The 25,404-nt window shown below is 35.2% G+C and overlaps 1 protein-coding gene across 12 annotated transcripts in view; it reads right to left on the bottom strand.

Moving 5' to 3' along the window:
- The window catches only part of PIEZO2 (piezo type mechanosensitive ion channel component 2), a 533,986-nt gene that overhangs the window by 57,217 nt on the left and 451,365 nt on the right, over positions 1–25,404 (bottom strand). For 8 of the 12 annotated variants that reach the window (XM_072604214.1, XM_072604221.1, XM_072604215.1 and 5 more), the window contains 10 exons: positions 25,225–25,384; positions 22,811–22,900; positions 20,602–20,723; positions 19,434–19,505; positions 14,813–14,916; positions 7,886–7,984; positions 5,165–5,279; positions 4,328–4,387; positions 1,174–1,340; positions 589–755 (listed from right to left, as the gene is read on the bottom strand). In XM_072604214.1, the coding sequence (XP_072460315.1) occupies positions 589–755; positions 1,174–1,340; positions 4,328–4,387; positions 5,165–5,279; positions 7,886–7,984; positions 14,813–14,916; positions 19,434–19,505; positions 20,602–20,723; positions 22,811–22,900; positions 25,225–25,384 (1,156 nt within the window). The remainder of the gene's footprint in view (positions 1–588; positions 756–1,173; positions 1,341–4,327; positions 4,388–5,164; positions 5,280–7,885; positions 7,985–14,812; positions 14,917–19,433; positions 19,506–20,601; positions 20,724–22,810; positions 22,901–25,224; positions 25,385–25,404) is intronic. The other 4 variants (XM_072604219.1, XM_072604222.1, XM_072604223.1 and 1 more) reach the window with 2 other exon arrangements.

Raw genomic sequence — 25,404 nt, 5'->3', positions numbered from 1 at the left:
ACGGAAATTCTGCCATTGTTCAAATGGCAGGCCTTGCCATAATCAGGAACTCTTAGCTTGATGCCTCTAATTTACTTCTAGGAAATAAATACAGATGACAGTAATGTAATGGAAAATAACATTGAAAACTTTCAAGGACTCTGAACAATGTAAGTGTTTAAGTGTGATCTCAGAGGATTAATAGTGACAAAATATACCTTCTGCCTCTTGGTAGAGGTAGAAGTCTATAGAGATGTGGATGTTGGCATATGTTTTCAGACAAGGCCAATTGTACTGATTTGTTTTTCTGACTAGGTATTTGGGGGTGAATCATTGGGAAAAGACAGTGATATAGAAAAAGATCAATTGAGTAAAGGAAAAATATAAGTTACATCAAAATCTTAAAGATATTTCTAATTATCTGACTTAGATTTTTGCTGAAGAGGAAAGAATAATTTTTATCATTGACACAAGGATAGGACAGTGAAAAGTCAATCATACATTTGCAATTAACCCTCCCTTAATCCAATTAGTTTCTTCTAAAATTCTCTGGTGTAGATTTCTGGCCTTTATAAATTGAGAAAAATTATTGTTTAAAAAATGAAATACCTGGAAATACTGTCATGAGAGTCTAAGCTATCCATCCGTCGGGCTGTTTTTAAGCCTGAAACAGCACCAGGGTTTTCATCAATTGTGTCCAGTCCAGATTCTCTGGAAAGATTCATAATGTGGTTCTGATAGTACATATGGATACTCTCCCGAGTTGGAACATTGCCCTAAATAAAAGCAGAAACCAGCAGAAAATGAAAGATTTCTCTAGTTTCTAGTTTGGGTGCTTCTCAGAATTCAGTTGTGTACCTTCTATACATCTTACCGTTATACACATACATCCTCAGCTTTAGCTACTTGCCCCTCTATACAAATATATCATATTTGCTATGACACATTCCAGGCACCATTCATGAAATTATGGGAATATCTATCACACCCAAACTGTTGTGGGAGCTCTGTGTTACAGCTTCAACCCTTGTGACTATTTTTCATTCTGTTTCTGAGATGGCTTCCTGTAAGCTTAAAGGAAGTAGGATGGCATTGATCTTTCTTGACAAAAGAAGACGTGATCTCTTTTTAGAAACAACTCAATCTTCAGGTTTTGTGAGTGAAAAGGGAAGAGAATGGTATCAATACTGTTACCTTTTTAATTTCTCTGGTCAGCATGCATCGCTCAATTCTTAGCACTGTAGATATATCGATGTGCTCCCGTGAAATTGAATTAAGCCAGGTTGTAAAACTATCCACTGATGCCAAAAACAGAACCCAGGTAAACTTTAAAATATTAAATATCCTTTTGATGATGTTATCTGTAAGGATGAAATACAACAATTTTAAGTTGTTTAATAAACATCTATAAGGTATCTATTAATTACCCAGTACTAGGTATTGGGGATATTCCGAGTAGCTATCAAAGAGCTTTCAAACAGATTAGAGGATTGAGGTGGGATGGAACACATACAGAAATAACTTTTATGCAAAGGAAAATATGGGAACTGCAGAGCAGAGATTAATACTTGAGTTGGTTCTTGAAAGAAGGAAATTTTATATTGAAAGATTAGAGGGAGAGGAAAAGAGACCATTTCAGGACTGTAGTATGGTATGGACAAAGACAAAGAGATGAGAAAGGTCATGACTAGAATGGGGGATGGAGAGTAGTTCAATTTTCCTAGAATGTAGAAAACACGAAAGAGTTACTTGGAGTGCTTGATCTCCTACTCACTAGCTACACAATATAGCGGAAAGTAACTTTGCTAATCTGTATCTGAGTTGCCTTATGTATAAAATGAAGGGATTGGACTAAGTGATATCTTAGGTATCTTCTAGCTCTTTATGAGTAGGTGGCTAGATGGTGTGGTAGATAGAATGCTGCCCTGGAGTCAGGAGGATCTAAGTTCAAATTCAACCTCAGACACTTACTAGATAGATATGGGATCCTGGGCAAGTCACTCAACCCTGCTTGCCTCAATTTCCTTATCTGTAAAATGAGCTGGATAAGGAAATGGCACTCCAATATCTTTGCCAAGAAAACCTCAAATGGGGTCATGAAGAGTCAGATATGACTGAAAAATGACTAAACAACAACAAAGTTCTTTATAAAAGCTCCAAGGAGTCTGAGTTCTGTTGGAAAAGACAAAAAAAAGATAGGTTCAACCTAGGAAACTCTACTAGAACTTATGTAATGTGAGATGTTTTAGGATTTTATTGGAAGTCAGTCACACAGGATGAGAGAGCAAGGATAGCTTATGATACCCACAGCAATGAGAATACAAAACAAAGTACTGACATTGTATCTCATTTAGGTGCATGGAGGTGGTCCAATGATAGAGCCCATGGTCTGGAGTCAGGAAGGCCTGAGTTTAAATGCAGTCTCAGATATTTATGAGTTTTGTAATCCTGAGCAAGTCACTTAGCCTTTAATTGCCCCAGTTTCCTCATCTGTAAAATGGGGATAATTATAGCACCTCCCTCACAGGGTTGTTGTGAGGATAAAATGAGATAATATTTGTAAAGTGCTTAGCACAGTATCTGGCACATGGTAGGCATTATACAAAGATTAGATATGATGAGGATGAGGATGATGATGATGATGAAAGGAAGTGGGCTAGCTATACAGCAAAAGTAATTACTGGTGGATAGCCTGATTGCTGCATTGGTAGTCCAAAAAGAGGAGTATACTCAGAGAAACATCTAGTATAAGAGAAAGAGTATTGGCTCTGGAATGAGAGGACCCAGGTTCAAATCTTGCCACTCGCACTTATTAGCTATATGATTTTGGATAAGTCACTTAACCTCTCTAAGCTCAATTTCCTCATTTATAAAATGAAGGGGTTAAACTATAAGGCCTCTGAGGTTTTTCCTAGCTCTAGATTTCTGATTATAAGGTGCTAGAGAATTTATGGTATAATAGGTATTTTTTAAAGTACTTTTAAAAATACAGGCTGGGATTTATTTCCCTTTAAGGGGGTAAGGAGACAATTTATAGGATCATCACTGATTTGCCTTTTTTGTCACCTGTGACATAAAAGGACCAGCCCATGGGGAACTAATGAAGGAGGTTTAGAGATCTCACTGCCCTTCAGAACATCTTTCTGATTTAGCATGGCCAGTTGCTAAGGCAGAATAGAATAGCCTTCCACCAGAATTACTCCTTTTTAACCTTAGGTATTTTATTCTTTTTCTTTCCTTTTATCTTTCTTTCTTTCTTCCTTCCTTCCATTCTCTCTTTTTCTTTCTTTTTCTCTCTGTTTCTTTCTCCTTCCTTCCTTCCTTCAGGATTTTATGGTTCACAATTATATCATTGTATTGGAACCCTAAGCTTGATTCATTGCACTAACCTGAGCTACACATGAACCAGAGTAGATATGGATTCAAGAATCACATTAGATTAGGAAAGGTTGGGATATGTTCTGGTAGAAGGAGTCCCCACACTGATGAGATTACAGATCTGTTAAAGTGCTGAAGCTACATTTTATGAGACATTTTGTGAGTGGGGGTACATTCAATTTTGTTTAATAAAGTAGCATATTATAGTGGATTCTATGCTATTATGATTTCTAAAAGCAATCAAAAAGGAACATAAATTGGAAGAAGTTTATAAGTGTCATATAAAAGTACAATCCAACTATAATACACAGTGCCGATACAGAGTGGTATTAAAACACATTTTTTTTAAAAGCAGACAGTCTCATTTGGAGTCAGAAGACATCAGTTACCCTTGAAAGTTTGCACATATCTTGTCTAAAAGAAAAAGAAATAAAAATCTTATGGATTGCCCCAAAACTATGCATAGGGTTTTGCAACCGTGAAAATATATATTAAATAATAACAATTAATAATAATAATAACAATTTACTAGATATTGGTAGCTATTTAATATGAATAGTGATGTTCTTTTCTTGAGTGGGGAACAGTCTTAGTTTCACATTATATTCTGGCCTGTTCTTCCCTTTTTCTCTGTTCCTTTTACAAGCTGTTTATATATTTAGGATTTGCATCACACTGTGGCTTCATCAGAACCTTCTTTCTTTGGACATTTCCTGATACACCTCAGAAAACTGAGCTACAATCTACCATATTTTTGGTCAAGTAATATAAAGGTGAATTTAGGGTCAGCTTCTAGGAATTGATTATAATTTAATCCAAGGGAAAACTATACATCAGTGATTATTCTAGAAGCAACAGCGAATGAAAAGTTTTAGACAATATCATTATGTAATCTGACCAGTAATGATGGTGGGAGATAGCATTCACCATGGCCTGTATTTAAATGTCATTTTTGTCATTGTTAATTTACCTGGACCATCAGATTTCTTTTTTAATGGTTCTTCTTCTCGGTCTTCCCATTCCACAGGACCTGCCAGATTGATATTAGGTAAAGAGGGGTTAAGACCTCAAATTGAACAAAATTCTATTCTTTTACGTTAAAGTTGATTTTGACATTAAATTCAAGGTATTCTATAAATCAACAATTCCAAAAAACCTCAAAAACCTTTCAGATTTAAACTTTTCTTATCCTTTCACCAGAAAAATAATCATTCACACTTTAAAATTTAAGAGACTGCTTCTTTTTGAATTTCACACAGCCCTTAGCACAGTATCTTGTACGAGGTTTTCAACAAAATTTTATGAATGAAAGAATGGGTTGAAAAAAGGCTACTTATGTCTTAATAAACTGCCTTTTTCTCTTCTGTTAAATTATTTAAAATCATATTTGAAAACAAGAATATTATTTGACACAATTTATTTCCTTTGCATCCTATTATAATTACTAAGAATTCTAATCATGATATTTATCATCAGGGTGGTAACTTCTTTTTTTGTAAATACCTGCTCCTAATTCATATATTAAGAATTAGGAATTCCTTCCTTCCTTCCTTCTTTTTTCCTTCTTTCCCCTCTTCCTCTCAATATTTATGTAATCTTTATCTATAAGCTTTCTGTCTATGTGAAGGTTATATTCCAAAACCTGAGGATAAGCACTGAGAGATTGACATAAAAAATTTCTCCTCATTCTTTGGGACGCTTAACTTTCATTTCTCTCAATCTTATATCTTCTTCAGATTATCTTCATGTTTTGTGAAGGCAGAACCAGGACTATTAATTTCTAAGGATCATACAGAATCATACACACCCTCCGCAGATCCTTTCCTCCTCCGTTTTTGCTCTTCTCTTGCAGATCTTTTCTTCTCCTTTCTTCTCTGTCGGAGAGCTGTTTTGGGATCAGTAATCCAGGCCTGATAAACAAACTAGAGGAAACAACATTAGTCTTTTTTCATATTTTTAATATGGCTAAACAGTGAAGTGTTCCATACCTAGGAATATCAACAGGGATATACATCTGCAGGTATAAACACAGATTTCCAGTCCCAAACACATCTCAATACCCGCTCCTCCATCCAGGCCTGCTGAGTTTGCCTGTGCCATTTTCATGAGCATAAAACCAAATATGGAAACAGCTGAAGGAGGAACAAGTTTCACAAGAACCCACAAAAACGCATGCAGTGAAAACATGCCACTATTTCTCCCATGCTCCTTGACCATCACCAATGTGTCTATTTGTCATAAACTTATTTCTGCCTCTTCTATTTGACAAGGAGACAAAAAACTACATCTAACCAGTAATCACTCTTCTATCCCTTCTTTCTCCATCACAAAAGACAATATATCATAGATAAATGAAGAACCTCTGGTGCTTTCATTTATTTTGGAAACATTGGTTTTATATAGCTGTAATAAGTCCCATCAGCAGACAATGGTTGAATTTTACCAACAGCTTGACAGATGTCTTTGTTAGAGTAAAACAGTAATGTTATTTGTAATTATGCATGTGTGTGCACATGTATACACATACATAAGCATATATAATCCCCTTTTTCCAAACATCACCAAGCAGGTGTGAACGAGGAACTAACAGGGTTAATAAGTTATTTCAACAGTCTAAACATAAGTTAGTGCTTTTGGCTGACTTCTATAATTTTCATGCAAGAGCTGAAAACAGTCATAGTTAACATCATAACATGGATGATACCCAGCTACAACAGATCTTGAGCGATGATCTAGGGATGCCACAAATTCATGCAAAAGGAAAAGCCAATCCCCACAGCTATCCAAATACCACAAGCCAAGCAAGCATGCCCTCATGCACCCATGGATACACCTGGGTCTCAGGGAAGCTGGATTCTAGATTATTATTATGTTCATTTAGATCCATAAATGCTATTTTCTGTGTTGCTTTTCTGAGGTGCCTAATGAATGAAACAATTTTGTTGTGAGGATCCAATGAGATGAGACACACAAAGTGCTTTTCAAATTTTAAAATATTATAAAAATGATGGCTATTGTTCTGAAGCACAGCATAAGCAAACATTTTGAATTGTGGGGTCAGGAGTACAGGGGGAACCTAGTTACTTCAAGAACGTAAATGTGAAGACTGTCTTAGTAAGGAGAAATGCTTTCTTTATTTCCTCACGGGCAGAAATGTGAATCTTAGGGACAGAGAATGAATGTAATATTTTCTTTCATTCCAAATGCAAAACCTAGGAGGCAAGAAAATATTGTATTTCAAAACTGTTCCTTTTAATGACAAGTGAATTAGTATTTAAAGGGCAATGTTTAAATAAGAAAATGTGGATAATAAGTTTAAGTTTCTCTCAATTTAAGTAAACTAGTCCATATTACTTCAGACTTACAGAATTAGCAAAGTAGGACACCTAATTGCCATGTATACAACCTGGAGCCTTCAATTTAAGTAAAATGAGGACTTTGGGTTGAGATTCAGTACCTGTTTTAACTGGGTAAGAAGATACTAAATATGAGATGAAGTGAGAAAAGACTAGTTAGAATGCATACTGTTTGTGAGTAGGGATTGTTTTATTTAACATATTTGCATTCCCATCCCTGGCATAGTGCTTGTCACATAGTAGGCACTTAATACATATTGATTGGTTGATTATTATTACCTGATTTATTGATAACATCTTAGCTATCAGTATAAGACAAGGGATTTATGAAATAAGGTGAGGGGAGAATGACAAAAATCTATTGAAGTAACTACTTTGAATATTAAAACCACAAAATTAGCATCATCATAACTGTAATAGAAATTATTACATTCAAATCAGATCTCAATCCGAGAGGTCTAACTCCTCCATTATGGAGATGGGGAAAAAAGCCAGAGAGACAAAGAGCCTTAGATCAGACTGTGCTCCCAAAGGGAGCTATCTGTTAAAAACAAAATACAAATAAGCATATACATGTATTTGATGATCACTTTAAAAAGGTCTCACTGGACTTGTGGGTTGTGGGGACTTGGAAGTATTACACCAAGCTACCAGTCCTTTAGAGAAGATGTGATGAATTCAAGGAGAGTAAAGGGAAAATGAAGTCTGAGTCATGAATACTGACTCAGATCAGAAGGTTACTGAGCCAGAAAAGAAGGTCTGGACAAAATTTGTACTTTAGCAGCACACTCCAGAGTTTTACCAGCTTCTGAGAAAGATGACCATACTTTCTATATCTCGTTAACTGACACATGCAGCCAGATGTGACCCTTCTACAAGCCAGATGTGGCTTATGCAGTATTATCAAAAGGCTAGAAAGATATGAATATCTGCACTTTCCCTTTCTATTTCTTGGTGGCCTCCAGTTTTGGCATGAAAACAAGAAAAATGCACGACAGGCATATCACTTGAGAGAACTCATTTTGGGAATGTTAATGTAATAAGTAATTTTCAATATTATTAGTTCACTATCTATAGAGAAGGGAAAATGCAGATATAGGACAATGGGATATATTGACTAAATTCCTAAAAAGAAGAGGGTATTACTATATGTCAGTGAAACATCAAAATACCTTTGCAGCTCTGATTAAGTACTGAAGAATAGTTTTGGGAAGTTTAATGACAGACTTTGGCAAGGCTAAAATGGCTGATGCAAACTTCCCAATAGCTCTCTACAAAGAAGGACAAAGTGAAAATAATTAGTAGAAAAAAACAAAATCGGTACTTTAATATAAAACTTCCACATTTATCTCTATTGTCAGGTTAACTTTAGGGAAAAGTGACAATTGCTAATGTTAAGAACCGGGCCAGCAGAGAGGTGCTCAATTTATAAGTTAGAAATAAAAAAAGATATGCTCAATGTCATGCATATAATCTATGAAAAATAGTCAAGGCAATCCATTTCTTTCCATGGCTAAATGAGAGGTATGATTAGAAATCATGTTAGAATAAAAACAAACAAAAATGGGTCATTAGTATTTAGCGCAACAGCTATCCATGCACATACAAAAAGAGACAACGTAGCATTTCTTTAAGACACAGGAAGGCTAAAGAGGTATACATAGAACTACTTAGAACTCAGTTCTTTGCTTTTCTGATAAAGATAGATAGACAAGAGCTTAGGTGACTAGAAAGATGTAGTCAGCAGATTTACATTGCCCTTACTTCTCCAATCACATTATCTGACCCGCTGAAGGGCATTCTACATATCTAGTAAAATGACAAATGTTATTACAAGTAGATGCCAAGATATGTTGCTAATTTGTAAGATAAAACTGTACTACATTCTTATGATTATACACATGAAGTCCCATCGATACCGAAGTGACTAAATATCCACTCTATTATCTGGCTGGCTTATAGAGAGGAGACGGAGCACCACGGTATATAGCAGCTCTAAAAAGCAAATGTAATATGGTAGGATTATAAACTTATCCTTGACTATATTCATTGGTGTTATAAGTAGTATAAGTTCTTATATCACTGAAAACAAATGCATAAATGAACCCTATTTGAAAATGACAAAATGATTTTAACATGATCCTTTGCTTGACAACCACATGGTTATGGACTTGTGAGTCATCATGATTGGCTCTTTCAGTGTCAATGAAGGACTTTGTTCAAGTTGCCTAAAGCAATTCCAAGGAACATATGGTGTTCTATGTACTTTTTCCTTTTTAAAACGTTTTTATTTCAAGTTCTGAATTCCAAATTCTATCCCTCCCTTTCTCCTTCCCTCCTCTCTCCTGTCTCTGAGATGGTAAGCAATTAGATATAGGTTATATGTGCAGTTATGTAAAACATTTCCATATCAGTAATTTTGTATAAGGAGACTTGAATAAAGGAAAAATGAAAGAAAATGAAAAATAGCATGCTTCAGTCTGTATTCAATCAGCATCAGTTCTTTCTCTGGAGGGAGACACTATGCTTCATCACTGGTCCTTTGGGATTGTCTTGGATCATTGTATTGCTGAGGAGAGTATTCAAAGTTCTTTATCAAATAATATTGCTGATACAGTGTACAACATTCCCCTGTTTCTTTTCAGTTCATGTAAGTCTTTCCAGGTTTCTCTGAAACCATCTTGCTTGTCATTTCTTATGACATAATAATATTCCATTACAATCAAATGCCATAGCTTGTTGAGTCATTCCCCAAATGTTGGGCATCTCTTTGATTTCCACTTCTTAACCACCACAAAAATAGCTATAATAAATATTTTTGTACAAATGGGTCCTTTTCACTTTTTTTGGATATCTCTGAGATATAGACCTAGCAGTGGTATTGCTGAGTCAAAAGGTAGGCGTAGTTTATAGCCCTTTGGACGTAGCTCCAAACTACTCTTCAGAATGGTTGGGTCAGTTCAAACTGCACCAGTAGCGCATGAGTGTCCCAGTTTTCCCACATCCTTTCCAACATCCAACATATTTCTTTATATCATATTAGTCAGTCTGACAAGTGCAAAGTGGTACCTCAGAGTTGTTTTAATTTGCATTTCTCTTATCAATACTGATTTAGAGCATTTTTTGGTATGGTTATAAATAGTTTGATTTCTTTGTCCAATCAATTTACAATTGATTTTATTTGTGTGAAAAGTGTTTTATAGATGGATTCATATAGTCCCTGGGTTTATCTTGGCAGGCAAATTCCCAAGTATTTTGTATTGTTTACTTTTATTTTAAATGGAATTTCTCTTTCTACGTCGCTGCTAGACTTCCTTGGTAATCTGTAGACATTCTGATGATTTATGTGAGTTTATTTTGTATCCTGCAACTCTGCTGAAGTTTTTAATAATTTCAAGTAATATTTTACTTGATTCTCTAGAATTTTCCAAGTATAACATCATACCATCTGCAAAGAATGATAGCTTTGTTTCCTCATTGCTTATTCTAATCTCTTTAATTTTTTTCTCTTATTGTTATAGATAACATTTCTAGTATAATATTAAATAACAGAGGAGATAATGGACATCCTTGCTTAAACCCTGATTATATTGTTTGGGCTTCTATCTTATCCCCATTACAGACAACGCTTACCGATGCTTTTGGATAAATATTATTTATCATTTTAAGAAAATCTCCATTTGTTCCTCTGTTCTCTTGTGTTTTTAATAGGAATGGGTGCTGTATTTAGTCAAAGGCTTTTTCTGCATCTGTTGAGATAACCATATGATTTCTGTTGGTTTTCTTATTGATATGGTCAATTATGCTGATAACTTTCCTAATATTGAACCAGCTCTGCATTCCTGGTATAAATCCCAACTGGTTATAGTGTATGATTCTTGTGATATACTGATGTAACCTCTTTGGTAGTATTTTACTTAAAATATTTGCATCAATATTCATTAGGGAGACTGGTCTATAATTTTTTTTCTGTCTTTTGGCTCTTCCTGGTTTGTGTATCAGCACCACATCTGTGTTGTACTATTTCATCACTTGTTTTTCAAAATAGTTTATATAGTATTGGGATTAATTGTTCTCTAGTTGTTTGGTAGAATTCACTTGTGAATCCATCTGGTCCTGGGAATTTTTTTCTTAGACTCTTTCTAAGATTAGGTTATTTAAGTATCTTATTTCTGCTTCTTTTAATCACGGTAATTTATATTTTTATAGATATTCATCCATTTCATTTAGACAGATAAATTTATTGGTATATAATTGGGCAAATAGCTCTTAACAATTGACTTAATTTCTCTTCATTGGTAGTGAACTTGTCCCTTTCATTTTCCATACTAGTAATTTGGTTTTCTTTTTTCCTTTTTAAAATCAAATTAACCAGTGGTTTCTCTATTTTATTGTGCTTTTTTCCCCACATAACCAGTTTCCAGTTTTATTTGTTAGTTCAATTGTTTTCTTACTTTCAATTTTACTACTCTCCACTTTGATTTTAAAGATTTTCAATTTGGTATTTAGTTGAGGATTTTTAATTTATTCTTTTTCTAGTTTTTAAAAAAAGTTTTACACCAATTTATTGATCTGCTTTTTCTCCATTTTATTGATGTAAGCAATTAGAGATATAAATTTTCCCATAAGTACCATTTTGGCTGCATCTCATAAATCTTGACGTGTTGTCTCATTGTCATTTTCCTTAGTGAAATTATTGTTTCTATGATTTGCTGTTTAACCCACTTGATTTTTAGGATCAAATTATTTAATTTTCAATTACTTTTTTATCTTTCTTTCCATTGTCCATTGTTGAATGTAATTTTTATTTTATTATGATCTGAAAAGAATAGATTTACTATTTCTGCCTTTCTGCATTATATTGTGAGGTTTTAAATGTCCCTAATACATAATTAATTTTTGGGTAAGTGCTATGTATAGCTGAGAAAAAGTTATGTCCCTTTCTATTCCCATTCAGATTTCTCTAGAGATGTATCATATCTAACTTTTCCAGAATTTTATTTACCTCCTTAACTTCTCCCTTGTTAATTTTTTTGGTTAGATTCACCTAATTCTGAGATAGGAAAGTAGAGGTCCCCCACTAGTGCAGTTTTGTTATCTTTTTCCTCCTGTAAATCATTCAACTTCTTTAAAAATTTAAATGCTTTATCATTTGGTGCATATATGTTTGGTATTGATATGACTTCATTGTCTATGGTGCCTTTTCAGCAAGACATAGTTTCCTTCTTTAGATCTAGTTTTGCTTTTACTTTGTCTGCCATCATCATCACTAGCCCTGCTTTCTTTGCTTCAGCTGAAGCATAATAGATTCAGCTTCAGCTCCTTACCTTTATACTGTGTATATCTCACGGCTTCAAATGTGTTTCTTGTAAACAACACATTGTAGGATTCTGGTTTTTAATCCATTCCTCTATCTGCTTCAATTTCGTGGATGAGTTCATCCCATTCACATTTACAGTTGTGATAACTTTGTATTTCTCTCCATGCAATTTTTTTGCTTGTTTATCCTTCTCTCTCTCTCTTACACCGCACCCTTTCCTTTCCGTCCTCTCAAGTGTTTTACTTCTGATCATTACCTTTCCCAACATACCCTCCCATTTATCATCTACCTTCTCCCTTCCATTATCCCCTTTTTTACTTCCTTATCAGGTAAGAGAGATTTCTATAACCAACTGAATATGAATGTTTACTTTCTGAGTAAATTTAGATGAGAGTAAAGCTCAAGCTTTGCCCATCCCCCTCCCCTCAGCTTCCCCTACAATATAATAGTATGTTCATGTCTCTTTTATGTGGGATAATTTATCCCATTTAATTTTCCCACTCCTTCTTCTAGTGCAATTTCTTTTCTTACCCTTTATTTTGTTTTTTAGGATGCAATCCTATAAAAGCCACCTATATCCACACCCTTTGTCTACATATACTCCTTCTAATTGCTCTTATAGTAATAAAGTTGAGTTACAAATATTAATTTGCCGTATAGAAATATAAACAATTTAACTTTATTGAATTTCTTATGTCTTCTTTTTGGTTTTTACCTTTTTATGTTGCCATTTAGTCTCATATTTGGAGGTAAAATTTTTTATTCAGTTCTTCTTAATTAGCAATGATTAAAAGTCCTCTATTTTGTTAAATGTCCATTTTTCCAACCTGAAAGACTATGTTCAAGTTTTCCGGGTAGGTGATTCTTGGTTGTAATCCTAACTCTTTTGTCTTCTGTTACATCATATTCCAAGCTCTCCAGTTCCTTAATGTGGAAGCTTCCAAATCCAGTGTAATTTTGAGTGTAGCTCTGTCATATTTGAATTTTTTCTTTTTGGTTGCTTGCAATATTTTCTCCTTAATCTGTGAGCTCTGGAATTTGGTTATGATTTTCCTTGGAGTTTTCATTTTGGGATCTTTTTCAGGTAGTGATCAGTGGATTCTTTCAATTTCTATTTTGCCTTCTAGTTCTAATACATCAGGACAATTTTTTTTTTGATAATTTCTTGAAAGATATTCAGGCTTTTTAAAAAAAATTATCATGGTTTTCAGGTAGTCCAATAATTTTTATATTACCTCTCCTGTTTTTTTTCTCAGTTGTTTTTTCAACGAGAAATTTAACATTTTCTTCTACATTTTGCTTCTATGACTTTATTTTATTGTATCTTGATGTCTCATAGAGCCATTAATTTCCACTTGTTCAATTTTAATTTTTTAGGAATTAGTTTCTTCAGTGAGATTTTGTATTTCTTTTTCTATTTGGCCAATTCAGTTTTTTTTGGAAGTTATTTTCCTTGGTAATTTTTTGTATATCTTTTCCCATGTTATTGATTCTTTTTTCATGATTTTCTTGCATTTCTTTTTTGATGATTCTCTTTCATTTCTCCTCCCAATTTTTCTTCTACTTTTCTAATTTGCTTTTAAAAATCCTCTGTAAGCTCTTCCAGGAATTCTTTTTTGGTCCTGAGACCAAACTACATATTTCTTTGAGGTTCCACATGTAGTCATTTTAACACTATCGTCCACTTTCTAAGTTTATTTCTTGATCATCCCTATCACATAGTATCTTCTTACAGTTAAGTTCTTTTTTTGTTTGTTTTTTACTCATTTTTTTCTGCTTTTTTTGTGACTTGGTGTTTTTATGTGAGAGTTGGGCTTTGGTTTAGTACTGTCTCAGACTTTTTGTGCTAGGGCTTTGAATCTTACTGTTAGCTTTTACTGGGTTACAAAGCTTAGCTGCTTGCATTCTCTGAAGGGTAGACTTCCCTTTTAGCTTGTACTGGAGGATGGGGCCTCTCTGTAGGCCTCCCCTGGGCATGGGGTTAAGGGGCTGGCCTACTGCTGGGCAGCACCTTGCAGTTAAGTTGCTATGGTAAAAGAGTCTTTCTGGTGGCTAGCCCTGGAGGAGGTATTTTGTTGCTGGTCTGCCCCAGAAGTAGGGCCCTGCTTCTCAGTTGCTATGGAAACAGGGTTTCTTTGCTGGTAGGTCCAGGGGTGGAGTCTTATTGTTGGCCAGCTCTGGGGTGGGGCTTCACTGCAGGTCAACAACGGAGTCAAGGCCTTGCCTCTCCTTGCGGTAGCGCCTTGCTGTGTTTGGCTCACTTGCTTAGGTTTGCAGGAGGGAGAGGTCTCTCTGTCGGATTGCCCTAGGTTTGGAGCCTTGCTTAAGGCCCCCTGCTGTGGAGCTGGCTCCTGTTGATTGTCTTAGACCTGGCTCCCCTTCCACCCCAGCAATACAGACCTTTCCTTCTGGGTTGTTAAGCTGCTTCCCTGCTCTTAGATCAATTCTGAATGACTTTCTAGTTATTTGGAGGGGAATTTGGGAGGCCTTCAAAGGACTCCTTCCCTCCAATATCTTGGTCCTATGTGCTTTTTTCAACAAAGAAAACTGAAGGTCATTCACAGAAATGTCTTGTAACAACCACTGAAAATCTTTTGAATCAAATGAATTAAGACTACACCCTTAAAATATCCCTGCATGTAAGTAATTTTAACAAAACTAAAAGCAACTAGCATTACCAATAAGCTGACAAAAATGTACCAATTCCAGACAGAGATTACATATGAAGGCCATACAACTTACAAACCATATATATTTATTTACCCCAGCCCACATTTACCTGGAATGCTGACTTTCTTGGTGGTTCTTCATCCTTTTTTTCTTCCTCTTCTTCTTCCTCTTCACTATCCGTCTCAAACAAATAATAATCTCCACTCCTGACCACTAAGCAAAACAAAATATTTACTTACTTCTTGAAAAATATAAGGAATATTAGAGGCTCTTTTCTGAATGACACACAAAGATATACCAACATACAGTCAACAAAGGATCATTGGAAGAAAAATGAAGTGAACAGAACTCACTCTCAGGCTAATATTACTTAGTGCCACTATGACTAAGTTAAAGCACAAAGGCCATGTCTATACCACTTAACCGAATTGGCCAAAGCAAAGTCAATCTGGTATTTTCAACCTTCTTCATAGACTGTACCAATCAATCAGATCAACTGTGCAGCAATCCAATTCGATCACCATGATGATCAAAATAACTCATCGACAATGGCACGATTTTGTTATTTTGGTCGTATAGATAAGGCCAAAGTGAAGTGGAGGATTTGCGATTATCTCATAGATATTGGCTGTCTAAACAGCCAATGAAGATAATTCAAAGCTATTACTAGGCATTAGAAACCTTCCACTTCACCTTTTGCTGTGTAGACCTGGTTTCTGCACATGGAACACATTGGACATGACAAATATGGCAACAATTGAGGATTACAAGTTGGTTGTTTGGTTGTTTTTTAACCCACATTGCCATGAGGAGGAAATGGGCAGGTAAGGAGAAAACTGAACACAATGCCTGTTTCTACATGCAGCTAGTAGAAGAGACTGGCATGACAAATGGGATCTGCATGACTCACCACTGATATCCTTTAGGGGTGGTGTGAAATCTGGGAACTATATGTCATGCAGAGATCCATATTGATCATTACAACCTATAGCAAAAAGAGCAAGGTGTGTGTTTGCTCTGCTATAGTCTATTCTTTACTCTTGCATGTAAACACAGTCTGTGTTAGGAGTTTGTAGCAGAGAAATTTGCAAGGTCTATCGAAATATTTTTAGAAGAATTTGATCAATTTAATCTTTATCCATTTAAGATGAATATATTTTAGCCTTGTTTTATCGGCGAGAAGAAACCCAGCATAGAAATTTCTGATGTTACATAAACTGTATCATCATTATCCATAATATATACTATTATTTTTGGTTTTTATTTAGACTTTCAAGTGCTGGGCCATCTTTTATGTTATACAATGTGATGTCATTTGTTAATTCATCTTTTGGACTTAAAACGATGAGGTAATGGAAAACCTTGGCTTGTTTAAAATGAATTACTTGAACATCACTAAACAAAGTCATAAATAAAAGTAATTTTGCCCATGGTTTCAGATAGAATCTGAAGCCTCCATTCATGAAGATGCAGAGTGAATGAACTGGGCCTTATATCCTTGAACAGAAGAATTTATTTTTAGTTTTGAGTAAGGTAACAGGCCCAGGGCAATAGGCCCAGGCCTGAAAAGGGAAATAAACAAAACCAAACAGAAGACAATAATAAGCGAGAACAAACCAAAGTCACAGCATTACATTTGACAGTGGGGAAGACCATTAAATTATGCCTTCATGTAAACTTAGAGAGTAGCAAGAAGAGTTACATAGGGTGTACGTCACATGTTCAGTTGGGAAAAATTCAGAGTAACATATGAGTCAACATTTTACCCTCATTATAGGCTCTAAAATCAACAACAGCTTAAATTTTATTCAATCATACCTCCTAAAATTTTTCTGTACCCTGATGGATAAATGAACAAAGAGTTTTGATATATTTTAGGAGAAAATTATTTGCATTATACTCAATAGGGGAATGTTCTTTCAGAGATAATTACCCATTTCTGTGATTTTATCAATTGTATGTAGCATTATCCCAAACCTCTACCACCACCCAAAAATCAAAAACAGAATCTTATATCGTTTTCTAAAAATTGTCACTAGATCAGAAAACAAATTAAAATGGAAAAAATCATTTATTTCTTTGGTGACATTTGTCTTTAAGAACAAACATATCATTATAAATATGTATATGTGTATACATATACATATATGTTTCATAATATATAAAATGAAGGAGTTGGGTTAGATGATTTCTAAGGTCCCTTTTATTCATAAAATTCCATTAACATATGAGATTTCTAATTGAGTATTTCAGATACATCCTCCCTGTAAGTGTATGGGGTGCCACTGTCATGACTAGGGGGTGGCAAGATTACTTCAATGGGTCCCTTCCATGAGTCCCTTTATAACCCTACTATTCACATCTCCACAAAACTGACACTTAAAACTGTTTAAGAATGCTAGTATTGAACAATGTCACACAGGCTTGAAAGGCAATGCTTTAGGAAGGATATAAATGATATGGAGATATGAAACACTCAAAGGGAAGGTATGATTGAACATCAATAATGCAACCTTATGTGTACACATAGATATGGAACTGGGAACATCTGAGTAACCTGAAGGCCTAGGTTAAGATATTCAATGATTTCTAATCATGTTGTTAATATGGCAATAGTATTCTCCTAGTTGTCATTATTAACTTCCATAGATTTATACATTGTTATTTCAGAAGCACTCATGTTGACCACCTATGAAATTGCACTGAACAGTCCAGTAACCAAATATATCACAACAGTGGACCTCATTAATGTACCTTCCAAACAGTATAGTCTCACCACCTATCATATGCTAATTTTTGTCTTTTTCTCAGAAGGATGCTACTGATGTATTTTGGCAGACGCTGAGAGGAAAAGCACTTGGCAGGGAGATTTTAAAATTACAGTTAGCATCTTGTTCCAAACTATGAATCACAAATTTCTGCATTATTGCACCATAAGGTATTGTAACGATGCACATTTGGTTTAAGACCAGTGTCCAAGAACATGATATAATGAGGGTAAAATGAATCAGAAAACCCAAAGTCAATAATAACCTTGTACTGAAAATTCTTGAATGTACTAACAACTAGTATGAAGATTAACAAAGACCTTATCCAATTCCTTCCAAAATACCATTTTTAAATGAAATAAAGAAATAGTACCACATTAAAATGGCAGGAGACTTTACCTCAGGTGATAATATAATATAGTTGATAAGAGAAATCTTTTTGAAAAAGGATAAGTCTCTCTAAAGTAGCAATATGCCCTTTAGAAACAGAAAAATAGGCACAGTTTACTTGTGACTTGATAGAAGTGGACATACGGTGTACCGTAAGAGATTGACATGAAAATTCATTAGTGTAGAAATAACATGGTCACACAGAATGTACAATATAAGGGACTACATGGAAATTGCAACTTTTCTTTATCCATAGGAATAAATGAATTTGTCAACAAAGCATTAAGTTTTCTTTAAGAATATTGGAATTAAAGCTTTGTAATGCTCAGCCAACACTATATTCTGAAATGTTGCATAATTTGTTGGAAATGTATCAGAAAATGTACCTGGTTGTTTTTAGGAAATTATGTCATAGGTAAGTAAGAAAGGCTAAGACTGATTTTAAATGCTTAAGGAGAAACTGATGGACTCCAGATTTTGGTATCATTATTCAGTGAAATTCAATTCAAGTCTAATTTGGCAGGATTTGTCAGTCTCATGTAGACTGAGTACCTAGGTCTTTTCTGGGTGTGGGGCAGCTTTAGAGATAGACCCTGATGGATCAGATTTACTAAATCTTTCATGCTAATCAATTTCAGTCATGACAGAACAGCCAAGTCACATAGTTGTTTGGAGAAACTCATCATATTAATGGATCAAATAAATCCTAGGTAAAATGATTGTCTTTCCATTGTTGTGACATGGCCAAATAGTAAATGGCATTAGTTAAAACAAGGCATTTATGAGATGATTTTCTTTCTAAAGACATATTTACTATGATGAAGTTTTTACATTCTGTGTGACTCTCGATTCTGCCTTTCAGAAGGACTCTCTGATTTCCTCTTCCATTACATCATCACTGAACAATAGATTAGGACATAATGCATGCCAGGAATGGAATTTAGAACACTAGCACTAGGGAATTTTTGAGAAGGAGAAGAAAATGGGAAGAAGTAAAATACATTTCCTCACTTTCACATTTAGCTATTTGTTAAAACAAAACAAAACAAAAATTCCCTCAATGCAAATAAATTCAAAGTTCTAAGATTTATAAGGGAGGAAGAGATTCATTATCATAAGCTATTCCTGTCATATAAAGAGGGTCATAAAATATTTGCAAATATCTGTATGATATCAGAGACCATTTCTAATATGTTTATTTCCAAATCTAGGTGCCATGGATGAAACAATATCTAATAGCTAAACTTGGTCAGCCTTCTGGACCTCAGAATTGGATAATAGTTATTTTCCTTCTCTTGATAACCCACAAATTCCATTTAAGTTTTGGTTAGTTTAGCTTTAGCTCTCTCTAATAGGCATTGTACATGACCACAGAGTACCTATACCTAACCAGTTACCTGTACACAAATGCACAAGGATCTCTGTAATAGTAAATTTCTACACGCAGGCCCCCTATCAAGTCACAAGGATTAAACCATGCATGGAACAAACAGATCATGGGAATGCCCAAATTCTGGTCAAGGATATAAGGGTTAAAATCGATGAAATTGTAAGAGGATCGAGAAAACCTACTGGAAGCATGATCAACCCAAGGCCGCCACCACTGCTTTTTTTTGCCCTTGGCTTTCTGTTTGTCTGCTTCTCCTAAAATGAAATATGTCCAGATATTAATTCTTACAAAATGAGAAAACAAGCTTTGAACACCATGATTTAACAACTTCATTATTGTCAAATCTAGCTAAACTTTAAGAACACATTAAAGGGTCAGGAAAAGTAAACTGCATATTCTGAAAAGTGTTCAAGTATCAGGGGTCATAGCTGAATCTCAAAAGGAATTATTTTAAAATGCTCAGTATTTTTAGCTATTCCTTTTCAAGCTAGCACATTTAGATACAGATAAAATGAAGGGATCATCGTTTTACCATATGTTATATACCAATGAATATTCCATAGAATTAAAATAAAACAAGTAAGGTTTAAAGAGATAGAGACATGCCACTTGGTTAAAATTCTTCTAAAATAGTGATTCCAAAAGCCAGACAACTTGCTTATAATAGATACTGATAATATATGATTGGAAAATAATAATTTATTAATGATGGATGGAAACTGTAATCTAGGAAAACATAAAGCATTTCTTCACTTCAATCACTCCCCAATTGAAAATCATGCCAAATGACAAGTCCTAAAAAAGTACATTTCAAATCATAATCAAGTTAGCTGTAATAATATATTTCACCAGGTAAGTTACACTGGAAACACCAGCAATCCACAATTTTAGATTCTGACAGCAGGTGTCAATATACAAGACATGTACACGATTTGTTTATTTTAGAGAGTTTACAAAAACCAGAGAAAATTCCTGAAATGAATACATTACTACTTCTCTTTCCAATTCAACTGGATCTCTGTCACTTGAGTCTTTCTCCTGCAAAGATTTAGAAGCTTTCCCAAAAGCAAACTGACTAGAACCAAAAAGAATGTATTGGTTTTGACCCAGCTAGAGTAATGAACAGCTTAAAATCAGTGCTTTCTTAAAGCTTTAAAAGGCACTTTAAAGAACACCTACAAAATATCCTGACTTATCCAATTTATATAAAGGTACAACTTGCACTAGAATAAATATACTATCAATGTTAGAACTGAGAGAAACCTTTTCTTCACAACCCTACCGATTTCCAAACATTGTATGTGATTCAACGTCAAAGAAGATGAATGACAAGAAAATGCTTTGACATACTTTCATCATCCTCTTCAGAGACTCTTTGAAGACTCTGTCCTTCACCTGACTCCTGGGTCAAACTCAGCATTCTCTCTTTCCCCTTTTTATATTTCTGTTGCCTGGCTTTGATGCGGTCCATTCTAATAAAAGGAAATATTATTCATGTTATAATCTTTAAGTTCCATAAAAATAACGTCTTTGATTTAGACAGGGATGTTTCTGAATTCAATAAAAATCATCAACAGGCTTTTACATACTATGGTACTTGTGACAAGGTGGCCACAAAGAACCCACTACCACATTTGAAATTAATTGCCTACTTGTGGGAATTCAAAGATGATAATGGTAAAAATAAGTGAAAAAAAATGATACCAAGAATGTCCCAAGTTAAACACTTTATCCTTAGTTATGTCCAGTATGGCATAGTGGACATAATGTCAGATAAGTTGGAAGGAAGACCTGACACTAAGTAGTATGACCATGGGCAAATCACTGAACATTTCAGAGCAGCAATATCTTCATCTATGAAATGGACATGATAGCTCAGGATCATTTCTATCTGAAATCTATCTGATATGAAACCCATTATATATAAATAGAAGAATCAAATAATAACTGATATTTATAGGACACCCTAATTTTTCAAAGCACTTTACATGTAAGATCATTATTATTTCCTATTTAGAGCACATAATTATGAATTTGAAGAATGATGATCTGCATTTTCATTGGTAGAAAAACTCCACATTGGGAACTCCATCTACCAATGCAGATCAGCACACGTTCATCAGTTTATGATCTTAGAGAGTATGTTGGGGCATAAAGGAATTGAAAGCCTTAAACATTACCCAGGCTCTGGATTCTAAAACAAATGGGCAATTGGACTCAAGAATCTCAATGACAAATGAAAAGGTCTGATGCACTATTTTTTCCTTACTAAGGGGAGTAATGGCAGCATTGCTTACTTTTAAGATAAAAATGTATTCTGAAATAATTTGGTCCAAATTTGGTGTATATGAAAGTCAAGTTTAAAGATAATAATATAAATAATAAAGACAATAATAAATATAATAATATAATAAAGTTAAGTTTAAAGATAATAATAATAATAATAGTAGTAATAATATAATAATAGCAGAAATAGCCACAATACTACTGCTATTGCTTGCATATTTTAGTGCTTTATCATTTTGGAAGTGCTTTCACATAACATATTGTCAATCTGAAAAAAGTAGATTTTTATGGAATGATCTGTTATGTTACAAAAAAAAAAAGAATCAGGGGAAAGGGTGAGGCCACATGTGGCCTTCTAGGTCCTCAAATGCAGCTGTCTGACTGAATTGAAATGGCCACACTTGAGGACCTAGAAGGCCACAGGTTCCCCACTCCTGAGGGTCCTTCTCCTTAGAATGGTCTTTTTAAGGACTATTTCAGTTGATTCTTGCATATTTTCCAGGTGGTCCATGTCATTTTTCCTCTCCCCAATCTGGATGGAAAAGCTGATGAAGCAGAATCTCTTTGTCAGTCATGTCAGCCTTTTATCCAGATGATTTCACATCATATCACCATATCTTAATGATGGTGTTGTTGTTTGTCCTTCATTGTCAGAGAAGGCCATGACATCAGAAAGGTGATGCTGTGACTTGCAAGTGAATTGTACTTAAGTGAGTAAGGGCTGTGCAAAGTCACCAGCCTCACTCTCCCCTCTGGAGCCATCTGGGTGTAGTGTCCAGATACAGATCAGGACAATTGGAGATGGCCCCCCATATATTAATGATTCTACGGCTAAAAAGTCTATTCCATGAAAGCACTAAGCAGTGGTCTTACAGAACAAAATTTTCACAACCCCATCAAGCAGACAATGGATTTTTTTATCTTATCCCATGTGCTAATCTTACACAAATCACCTAGCCTTCCTAAGTATCAGAATACTCATCTTTAAAGAGAAGAGGATTGTAATATATGACCTCTAATACCCTTTCCAGCTCTAACATTCCAACATCATGCCTCCTTTTGAGTACCCTTCAGCACCAGATTGTGAACAGTGCAGGATTAGGAACAACATCATGGAACTTCTAATTCCACTGAAACCTTCATGGAAAGTGTCAAAGTTCATCCAATCAGGATACTTAGAGTCTCAGCTCTGGTGACTCTGAGGGCAGCCCAAACTCCCTTTTGGTGTACTGAATTGCTACCCCATCATCAGAGAGAAATGAAGCATCCATACTGTCTCTTCAGCTGGTCCATTGATTTTTTCTCTTCCTCCATTCTTGCTTTCACAGCCTTTACAATTGTAGCCTGGAAAAGTTCAGCACCTCTGAATGAAAATTCAGAAATAATACAAGATGAATTAAAACCTTATGTTTGTCCTTCCATGAAAAACACATATCAAGGATTTTCCAATAATAATTTCTAATAATCTAAATCATCGCAGATAGAGGGGACATGAATCTAAAATGAAGCCTTTTAGAGTGTCTTAGCAAACCTTATCTGTTTTCTAACAATTTACTAAAATTGCTCTTCTGGATTGGAAGAACATAGTATAAGTGACTTTATATACAGATTTTCTTTTATCTCTAGTGCTTAGTGAATAGTAAGCATGTGACAAATAATTTTGATTGTTTGAGTGAATGGGGCACAAGCTACCACTTTTTGTCAGCAGGCTGCTTACAATTTGTTAGTCTATGGATAGAAAGGGGAAGGGAAAAGCAGTTATTAAGTACCTACTATGTGGTAGGCACCATGATAAGCACTTTACAAATATCTCATTTGATCCTCATGACAACCTTGTGAGGTAGGAGCAATTATTACCCCCACTTTACAGTTGGGGAAACTGTGGTAGACAGAGATTAATTGACTTGTCCAGAGTCACATAGCTAAGCAAATGTCTGAGGCCAAATCTGCACTCCTATCTCCCTGTCTTCAGGCTCAGTGATCTATACAGCATAGTACATAGGTAACGATTTTTACTCCATAAGAGCTACACACTGATATTAGATGACATGAAAGACCATTTGTCTCTTGAAACTTGCCTTAAAGAAGATATTCCAATATAGCCTTATTTTGTTCTTATTGGAAGACATACAACCAACAGTTTTCACAGGAAAAGAGAATTCATTAGCTTGTTGAACTGCACCATTGGTTAAAGGCAGAAGGTGGTCTTCCTTTACTAATATTGTTCTATTGGTAGATTAAAGGTACTTCAAGACACTGCTCCTAGTCAGTCAGTCTGAGCTGCACCCTAAGGTAGATATAATTCATCAAACTTTCTTCAGTCTATTACATTTGGCACACACAAAAACAAATTAGATAATGAGCTCAGGAAGCAGAAACCATTGAAAAGCATCCTTGTAAAGTGTGCAGAGCTAGACTTGAAGTGAATCCTACCTCAGGCACTTATTAGCCATGTGAGCCCTGGCAAGTCATTGATCTCTTCTGGCCTCAGTTTCCTCATCTGTAAAATGAGGAGTTTGAGCTTAATGAAAACTAAGGTTCCTTCCAGCACTAAATCAATGGTTTTACGTTTAAATCAGAGCCCTGAAGGAAGGAGTTGTAGGTAAGACAACACCAGAAGTGTCTGCCTGTTAATATGAGCAGTAAGGTATATAGACAGAGGCTCAGTACCACATATCCCACATAGGTTGCTTTCATCTTTCTGTCTTCCTGACACCAACCCCACTCCTATCAGGAGGGAGAAACTGTTGAGAAAAGTAACGAAAAGGGCCTGAAGATAAAAGAATATAATGAGTAGTAGCAAAAAAAAAATGAAAAAGGACAAAAATCATAAGGTAGGAAAGAAAAAATGGGGAAGAGTACATATTTAGTACATAAGAGTATGTAATTAGTAATACAAACACATTCATCACAAGTTCCCTTTTCTCCTATAATTCACACATCAGGTACCTCTCCATTACTTATTTTCATCCTGTTTCCTCCATTTTCTAGTGAAAAGGTATGCCAAGTCCAACCTCTCATTTAAAGTTCTTGATTACATCCCCTTCTTTCACACCTGGGAGATTGTGCATTCCATCATTCTATCCTATCCTTTAACCTTTATTATCATGTGATCCACTCACCGCTTCACTGACTACTTACCATGTGCATGTCTCCTCCATCATCAAAATATCTTCATTTGACCCTGGCATTCCTTCAAACCATAGTCCTACAGCTGGATCTCTTTTCCATAGCAAAACTCCCAGAAAAGGCTGTTCACATTGAATGCCTTCACCTCATTCTCCCTTCTCAATCCCTTGAAGTCTGGCTTCTGAGCCAATCATTTGACTGAAACTATACAATGGTCTTTTCCTCATCCTCATCCTTATCCTTCTTGACTTCTCTTCAGCTTCTGACACTGTCAAGCACTCTCTCCTCTGGGATAACCTCATCTCACTTGGCTTTCATGACTCAGATGACTGCTCTTCGTTAGTCTACTTTGCTGGAACAACAACCTCTTCTCACTTACCAAGTGCAAGTGTCTGCTAACACTCTCTTTTCTCCTTTTTCTCTTTCTCTACATTCTCTCTCTTGGTTCCTGACACACAGTAGGTGCTTAATGAATGCTTGTTGAATGATGGTCTTCATTCATCATTTCTAAGATGATGACATATAACTGCCAGGGATGGCTATTATGTAGACATTTACCTTGATGCCAGGATTTGTGAAGCTTTTATGTCAGCCACCACATGGAGGAAATAGTAACTCATGAAAACTCTTCTTTGTAGCAAAAGGAATGCAAAACATATACTGTCCCAGATAATCCCGGCCTCACCACTGGGTAATTTACATTCTTTATTATCAAGAGCTATGACAGCAAAAGCAAAG

The sequence above is a fragment of the Notamacropus eugenii genome, chromosome 4, assembly GCF_028372415.1.
Source record: "Notamacropus eugenii isolate mMacEug1 chromosome 4, mMacEug1.pri_v2, whole genome shotgun sequence".
In the NCBI taxonomy this organism is placed as follows: Eukaryota; Metazoa; Chordata; class Mammalia; order Diprotodontia; family Macropodidae; genus Notamacropus; species Notamacropus eugenii.
The sequence above is the reverse complement of the archived record's forward strand: the minus strand, read 5'-3'. Positions and strand labels throughout refer to the sequence as shown.